A 9,301-nucleotide genomic window follows, 5' to 3' on the forward strand; every position below is an offset into this window, starting at 1 on the left:
GTCGACTGTTTAAATTACTTTCGTAATGCTAGTAAATAGAAATATTACACTGCGTTCTTGTTTCCCATTTTTGTTATCTTGTTCGTGATTGCTTGCAATAAAACCTATCGCTGTAATTGGGAAATACCACACTTTTTGTTTACGTTCTGGCTAAAAAGTTTCCTTCGCCGTGTTGATCAGGCTATAGACATGAAATAAATTGTGTGGCAGGCCTGAAATTCATTAAGTAAAAGTAAGAAGCTTACAGCTGATGATTTTTTATTAGTATAGCAGGCTAAAATACAGTTTTCTGCTAAATGGTTGATCTGTAAAAAGTATCGGAAGGTTCAGATTTTTTAAGAAAAGATCGGCCGATACCGGATTCAGATACTTGACACTCATATCGGCACCGATACCGATTCCGATACCAAAATCGGGGCAACTCTAGTCTATGGTTTGAAGCCTTGATTACAACTCATCAGCAATTTGGTTGCATTTGTGGGAATTGTTAAAATTGCTCTCTAGTACATCTTAACCCAAAATGGTGTTTAGATATAATATACATATGGTATACGAATGATATGCATATGGTACATATTGTATACGAATGGTACATATGGTATACGAATGGTATTTCACATTCATTTGCTTATCCTTCACATTTGTGGAAGATTTACAGTATGTTTATGCGTGTTAGGGTATATAGTATAGCCAGAACTAGTCTTGTTGAGGGTGTGTAAACATGCCTCTCTAAGTGGCATTCCAACCATAGCCTGAGATCCTTACAAATACAGTCAAACCTGTAGCCTACTTACTACTGTGACATAAGGACTTTTCAGTGTTTGATGCAGGTATGAGCAACAAATGACGTTCAAACATTTTTGTGATATTTCAGTTTATTAAAAGTTGGCAAAATTTAAAAAAACGGTCAAAACACGATAATAAAATAAGTTGGCCAAAATATTTTCTTTCTTTCGACAAAATTATCGCCACACCTGAATATACACTCTCTTAAAGGCTCTACATTTTAGAGTAACAATAAAAATTTATTTTTATCACTTTATGTTGTTTTATTAACTCAGTTTTTAAACATGCTAGTACTCTGGCAGTCTCGTGTGCTCGTGTGCTTCGAGAGATCGTCAAGTGTTTCAATTTGTCCCAGAGAATAAGTATTTTGAGAAGCAGGAAGGTGCAGGTGATAGTGTTGGTTTACCTAGCCGAATGTCATTAATTTGATACACGTTAAAAGCAATATTTTATCTTGACCTCTAACCCTGGCATCGGACAAACAGTCAGATAGACAGAGAGAAACGACTCTTATTGTAGACAAAATGTGTTTTTGAGTAATATTCTATGGAATTAAATGTACCAAGATATTTGTTTCAGAGAGATAATTTATGAGTTTTGAAGCCCTATGACATTCACCCTACAGTAAAGTTATACTTTATGGATTACATGTATCTTGAGAATTCTAGGGTTATACTCTATGAACTTCCGTGTACCATGACATCCCTTCTGGATGATACTCTATGGATTTGAATGCATTAAGATATTTTCATTGTTTTATTACTTGATAAGACTGTTTTGTGTCATTTATTTTACCAGGACACTGCTTTAGGTTATATGTTTTCGTTTAATTTAAAGCAGATGATATATACTGTAAAACCTCTAATTGAATGCCACCTCTATTTGACCGCCACTATAGCGGTAGGGTTGAAAAATAGAGTGCCATGGCGTTCAATTAGAGGTTTTATGGTAAGTTTAGACTTACTTTTGCAATTGAGCAAGTTCTCAATAGCAAAAGTGATAATTTAAAAATATAATTTAGAATTTTACGCTATTCAAGTTCTAATGTCTGTCTTTTCAGATTACTCTATAAATTATGTAATTACTAGTAGATTGAGCAAGTAGCTATATTATGGAGCTCTACAAATTCATCCGGAACATTCTATGAATACGCAAGTAAAGCTCTGTGTGTGATCTTGCAGCGACTAGCCTCCCAGCAACATATACATCAGGAAAACATCGACCTTTGGAGTACCTTCAGCTAGACAAGTTCATAGAGAAGATCAAAGGAGATGAGTTTGTGGAGCACAAGGTCGCTGACGAGCCAGAGTTCCACTATGTGGGGGTCAGCAAGCAGGCTGTCACAGATATAGTTGAGAAGGGAGTGACTTGCATCATGCATTGCCAGCCAAAGGTCTGTTACAAGTCATAGATATACACCTTTTCTTCTAGGTGTACCGTGTGTACTGCATACACACTGTTACAAGAAATAGATATACACCTTTTCTTTTAGGTGTACCATGTTTACGGCATATGTACTGTTACTCTCAGTATTTTGCTTTCAAAGCTATAGTTCCTGTCATAAAGCATTAATCAAAAGTTGTTTTGGAATAAGCAGAAAATTATACACAAGAATCAATGCATTTGACAACCAAAAGCAATGTTTAATATTCTTTTTAGTTTAGTTAAATCAGATACAAAAGAAAACTCCATCGTTTTTGCAGTTTGAAGAAAACACAGACACACATTCTCTAAAATAAAATATAATTATCGGAAATATCTGAGGCCCTATGTTGAAGAATTTCACCAGCAGAAATACATTTAGGTCGGTCTGTACAATTTTTTCTTTCATCCTAAACTGGAAGCTGCAATATTATGATGTGGATTCTGACTAACATGAAAGCTGAATTACTCGTTTTTCTTTTGGGAAACGATGACCCAGTATCCTAAATCTATTGTGGTAACATTTTGGGTGGATCGGTTAACTCTGTCATACATGATCAATGTTTTTGCATAGGTACTAAGTTGAGCCATTATAAAAGCTTAGCCCGAAGAGCTAAGAGAGGTACAGATACAGTTAATCCTTTGACTGGGTTAAAAAAAAACACCGCAAAAACACCCGAAAGTCGTGTAATTTATTGAAAATTCAATAAAATCGGTATTTTATGAACATGCATAGCTCAAACTTATATTTATTTCTATGAACAAAATCTTTTGTACACAAACATTCATTTACATATCTAGTACTACAAAAAACTACAACCATGTGCAATTGTTCCTGTATTAAATGCTTGGAAGCATTCCTTTCGGTAGAGTCCAACGCTATAACATAGCCGTGCGAGCCACCATAACGATCATTTTTCTCAGTATATTCCAAGTATATTAAAAGTCCAAAAGGTTTACATCACTTCTATCATCTGAATTATTTTTATTCTGATCAGACAAAAAATCCCTAACGATCGCAGGATCAAATATATTTGTATTTTACTGTTTTAAACGTTGAGTTGATGTTGACTGGTTTTTCCAACTTTTATTCTTTTCCAAGGATGCGCGATTTCTTTAGCTTTTAGCACTAAGCAACACCTCTCAGATAATCGTTTCATATTGTTAATCATCGACTAATATCTTGTTGATGATATTTAAAACTTACTAGTGTTCATATCCTTTGTTTAACGTTACTAGGTAACAGCTTTATAAACGTCTACCGAAAGCGACATAAATGTGGTTTCCCCACGCAACCGATAAATGACATTTTGGTCGTTTCCCCAGCCAAAGGGTTAATAGTTATATTATGTATATTTTTTTCAGATGTACATACAATCAAAAATGAATAACTCGCCCACGGATAGCTCGAACACATGGTTAACTCGAAGGGTTTCTTTGGTCCGTTCCCACGTAATGATAAATTGCTATAGATAACTCGAACTCAACACTGTTAACTCGAACTGTTTTTTGCCCAACGGCTACCGAAACGGTTGTTATTGCTTTAGAAAATCACTTTATTTCAAGCCATAGAGGTAAACCTCAACTTTTCGTAATTCATAAGCGTCGTTATTACCACCATCGGCAAAATATTTTTGTCAACGACTTTTCTTAAGATCTGGTGAAATTTTATTTATACCAAACATCCGCTTAGCGATCGCCCTTCGGAAGCAAGGTAAAGTGAGGTAAACTTTGCATAAACTTAAAAAAATCGGCAAAATTGATTGTGGGTAAAACGCTCAAACGAAAAAGATGTCTTTTCTTCTGAGCATTTCAACAATGATCAAGTTTTGCCAATGTCAATCTAAAAAATGTCCTGGCAATAACATCACCTCAAACAACAAACCAATCTCAAGTGATAGAAAAATCTCTATACTTTTTGATAAAAACGTTTTAAACTTTACATTAGAAGCATTTAATTTGAAACAAGCCATTTGTGCTTTTGATTTATATTATAGTTTGTATATGTACATGTATCTACTAATAAATAAGTAAATACATGGACTTGTGGCAGTGCTCTGATAACTTGAATGCTCTGATAATTCGAACACTTTTGTTCGGTCCCGTGAAGTTCGAGTTATCCATGTTTGACTATATATATATGTATATATTCATGTTAATGTTTGTGCTTGTAGAATATTAACAGAATCCGTACCAAAGAATTCAAACCGTACATTGTTTTTGTTGCCGCCCCACCTATACAGAGACTTCGGGATTTCCTGAGGTCTGAGTCTACAATTGACCCAAGTGTAAGCATTTTAAAATACCTACTTTTAGTCTGTGGCTGCCTTTATGTAGGGGCAAAGGGCAGCCTAAGAAAATGAGAAAGGGTAACCTTTCTATAGAGTGTGAAATTACTCTAATATCTTATACTAGCTGTGCTACCCGGCGGTGCCCAGGTAATAAAAAAGTCTGGACAGAAAATTGATTTGTATTTAACATATAACAACATTTACTATTCTAACTTTCAAACTACATATCATGAGAGAAGTATTTTGTGTAGTTTAAATAAATTAAGAGAAAAATGAAAACAACTGTAAAGGTTTTAAAACTTTGTCAAACAACTGTAACTTTCAAGCTATTAGCACAGCACATTGTCAATGGAAAATTGCAGTAAGCTGCTAGGCTTCTAATGACGGTATTCCATGACATTGCGTCAGCATTGTTGTCCAGCTGCAGTTATTTTAATAATAGCTATAGCCGGAATGCAGACAAACATACGACACACGGACGACATACTTTGAGAAATATATATATAGATGGAAAACATTTCATCATTGATCTTCGTTTCCCTTCAAGCTGCACCTTAGCTACATTCAAACATCTGCATACAAAATTAATATACCTTGAGATAAGCTTCATGTGTTAGAATATTCCCATAAAAATATACTGTATTTAATTTGTTCTACGACCTTAAATAAACCTACTATAGTGCATTTATACTGGGGTTAACTATACTGCATTAAAACAATCGCATTACATAGAACTAAGATAAACTAACTGTAAAAATCTAGAACTATTGCTCACTTGATAAACACTGAATTAGTAAGATAATAATCAGATAAATGTTCTTATTGTTTCGCTTAAAGACTTGTAAAAGGAAGTCAAAAATTTCATTTCTACTTTTGAATCTACAAATTTTTGAAAAACCTGTAATTTAGTGTCTTACAAATGACTTTAGTGTAAGGTCAAATATTTGTTGTAATGTTATATGTCAGAGTATCTGTATGTTGAAGCAATTGTAAACCAAAACACGGGTTTTAGTAAAGATTTTAGTAAAGATCTAGTTTTTCAAGTTACTCAAATTCATTAGGTGATTATTTTATTACCCGTTCATTCAGCTAGTAGACATATATACTTATAGCGATTATTTGAAGGCTGGAAAATGTTTTGATATTCTCATTTTTGTTACAAATCTTAATACTGTTAAGCAATCCAGCTTCTTGGACTTTAAGAGACATCTCACGCATACCATATTTGTAGAATGATGAATGCAAGCACATAATAGATTTATCTCGTCACCACGAGTCCACTTATTCCTATTTATATGACTACGTTATGACTGTGAGGAGTATAGAGAAGGCCGTGGAGGAGCTGATGAGTCAGATCAACCTCCTTGATAATCAGCAGCAGTGGGTGCCCATCGACTGGCTGCCAACTGTCGACGGTAAAACTAACTCAAACTACGTGAGAGACCCTGATGAGTTATCTGCTCATGACAGCAATGTGTCCGTAAACAGTCATGTGACAAAACAGTCGGTTGTAGTCGATGTTGAACCCGCACCAAGCGATGTTGTGACGCAAAAAAGTGAGGGTCAGCCTACATCAGAGCAGCGGATCCACGACATTGAACATCAAACTGATGATGAAATTCAGCTAATTTCATTGGACAGTTCTAGCCCTACGAACGTAGGAGAAGATAAGTGGGTTGAATTTTTATAAAAAAATTGTAGGGTAGTAGCAGTTTTCTGTTACTAATAAATTTTTATTTTAACATGACCTTGAACATTTACCTGGTAAAGTTTGTGTACAAATTATATTTTATAAGAAGTGCAATGCATTGGTCAAAGTAGCTATGCCCTGTGCCTAAATTTATTTACGCTCTCAGAAAATCACTAATCATTGTCGATTAATGAGAAAATACTTTCAACAAAAAATCTTTTTAGGCTGTAATATTGCATCCATTGTGATAGTTTGTAGGTTTTTGAAAAATCATCCGTTTCATGTATTGTAATGTTCATTTTTAATTATTTGTTGTATCAATAAAAATAATAATTACACTAAAAGAAACATCCATCTCTTTAACTAGGTATGTATTTCCTTCACAACTACACATTTTGTGGCCTGTGCTCCATACGATAGTGACGAACATTAGGCTAAGGTAATAATGCTGCATATAAGTAAACAAGTAATATAAATGGTTTATTTTTAGATGTAAAGATAATGCTTTCATTACATCATTGGTATCTGTGAACTATATCCATTGTCATGGTAAATTTAGATTATGTAAAAGTCAAATGTGAAAATTAAACTGAAATGTGAAAGTAAAAAGGAAATGTGAAAGGGACAAGTGAAATTTGAAAGGGAATATGAAAGTAGAAGCCTAGTTTTATGATGAATGAATCGGTATGATTTGAGGCAACTTTTGACAAGAGTACTGACCGATCCTTGTTCTTACCGTCGACAGCTCCTAATGACCGTATATTTTGACTGGATCTAGTTTTTTGCCATTACCATGGAAGGTACATGCATAAATATTTTAGTGAAACAGTTTATCATGGATTAAAGGTGCTAACCGGAAACATGCTTTTCTCATTGCAGAATTCTTAACCACAATGCTTCAGAATTTGACGTGAATGCAGCATATTGATTTATTGCTAGTCGTCCCGCTGGGTCGCTACAGAGAGCTAGACTATTTTTAGATTAAACTTATAAAATGTAGATGTATGAACTTTGCTACTTGAAGCTCTCCGTCGACTACAAGCATTACCAGTCAGAAAAAATGGTTAGCTGTGAGAATTGAACTCAAACCACCCGAGTACTAAGTCAAAACTACAACCACTACCTCAGTCACAGAAATTGTTAAAAATTTGAACCAACAAACGATTTCTGTTGTTTAATGTCTTTGCATGCATTTAGAATATCTCTGCATAACCATGCATTGGAGGACTTTTCACATATGAATGTTGAACTACATGCATAAGTTGTCATCTAGAAATACTTTGGAATAAGTTTTTGGAAGTTGTGCCAAAGTGTGTAACCCAGTCTATATTCTTTGAGCCCATGATACATCATAATCATATTCTGTACTCGAGTGTCTCAAACTCCATGTTTTTGTTTGATAGTTTGGAAGTATTTATGATTAGATCAACAGGCTATATATAAAAGTAGCATTAGGCCGGGCGTTGCCCAATATGTCTTTCATCTTTAATCAGATATCCAGCAGCATCCATGTAAATTTCCAATGCAAATTTCTACACTGATTTCACAACAATAATCCATGCATTCATCAAGTGCAATTGTCCTCAATGCATGCTAAGGCGCATTCTGGAGTTTCTAATCAAATGGACTGTGGCACATTTATTTAGAAAACCAAAGTTGTAAGATTACCAATTGAGCCAGGATTGCTTGAAGTGGGTCTACTTTTTCCAGTGCATCATACACAGGAAAACCTTGATTCTAGGTATAATGTAATATGTTCACATTTGAGGTAATTGCTAAGCGATTTGAAATCCTTAGGTTTTTACCGCAATTTTTAAAAGTCACACTCAAATGGTTATGGTTAACAGTTTTACAACTTCGCGTCGGTGTAGCTTTAGTAGCATGCGAATATAAATTGTGGCACTGTAATAGCGACACTATGAATATATAATTATCCTCTTCAACAAATTTTATATCAGAAATACCAGGTAATGGTTCTGTAGAACCAAAGATGATGATGAGGAGCGATTGATCCAATTTAACGTCTGGACCAGGTGTAACAAAATACCTCAAATCTAGACAAAGACTTTATTATGCTTAGGCCCGACGATTTGTGGAAGTATATACTGACTTTTGCACATTTAATAAGTTGGTAACGCATTGAGCCCTATCAGTCTGTTCTTAGAACTCGTCTCTCATGCGAGAATTTTTCATGTCACTGATTATTCTGCTAAATCAGAAGGGCGTCGGATTACCTGTAAAACTCTGATCGTCTTACAATCACCTTTACAATCAGCTTTAAACCGTCACACCGAAAAAATACTATAGGCAGTAATTGAAGTGCTTTAAAAAAGATTGCTTTGTACAGGACTTGAACTCATGACAGTTTGTGTAGTAGACCGACATGCTATTACCTGCCTTCTTTCTGCTAGGCTTGCAGTGACCCTGGTGATACTCGGGATGGCTTTAATTTTCAATGAGGGATAGCCCTCAGGTGGATGTTTAAGATGTTGGTGCAAACAAACCAGAAGGGGTTTTGAGATCGAATATTTTTAGTGACCAAGTGGAAGGCACGGAGCGTCGGTTTGTGAAGTTTAGATGAAATCGGAAAAAAAGGGAAAATACGAAAAACTTTTTTTTGTGTTTTTTGTTCACGCCAAACACAATGAATGGCTGTCATCAGTTGTATTCCTAATAAGACAAACTGCTAAGATTATATATTTTGGCTTGTTTATAATTTACTAGGTGAATGCCAGCATTGCACTGGTGATAAAATAATTACCCAATACATTTGAGTGACTCACCTGGTAAGCTAGTAGTCTATAACTTTACTATGACAATAGCCATGTTTGAAGCCAGGTTAATTTAACTCATGTAGCTTAATGGGTAAGCTCGTTGCCTCCAGAACTGGAGGTACTGTGTTCAAATCCAATACAGAGAGCATTTTTCTTTCTCAAAATTTCATCGCTATAACTGTACAGACGAAGAGACACTGAGATTTATATGCATAGCAGTAGATAACAAACTAGAAAATTTAGTTTCCCTTGTTAAAGCTGACTCTAAGACAGCCACACATGTGATATCTCAACAATGGGACAAACATCGACTAGATAACCCACTTAGCCAGTGTTTC

The 9,301-nt window shown here is 35.0% G+C and overlaps 1 protein-coding gene across 5 annotated transcripts in view; it reads left to right on the top strand.

Annotated features, from left to right (window-relative positions):
* Positions 1-6,520, top strand: part of LOC137396524 (protein PALS1-like) — a 76,536-nt gene extending 70,016 nt beyond the window's left edge. For all 5 annotated transcript variants that reach the window (XM_068082830.1, XM_068082834.1, XM_068082833.1 and 2 more), the window contains 3 exons: positions 1,968-2,179; positions 4,383-4,496; positions 5,731-6,520. In XM_068082830.1, coding sequence (XP_067938931.1) covers positions 1,968-2,179; positions 4,383-4,496; positions 5,731-6,189 — 785 coding nt within the window. In that variant the 3' untranslated portion in view covers positions 6,190-6,520. The remainder of the gene's footprint in view (positions 1-1,967; positions 2,180-4,382; positions 4,497-5,730) is intronic.
* Positions 6,521-9,301: the final 2,781 nt, after the last annotated feature.

This window comes from Watersipora subatra, chromosome 5 (genome assembly GCF_963576615.1).
Source record: "Watersipora subatra chromosome 5, tzWatSuba1.1, whole genome shotgun sequence".
In the NCBI taxonomy this organism is placed as follows: domain Eukaryota; kingdom Metazoa; phylum Bryozoa; class Gymnolaemata; order Cheilostomatida; family Watersiporidae; genus Watersipora; species Watersipora subatra.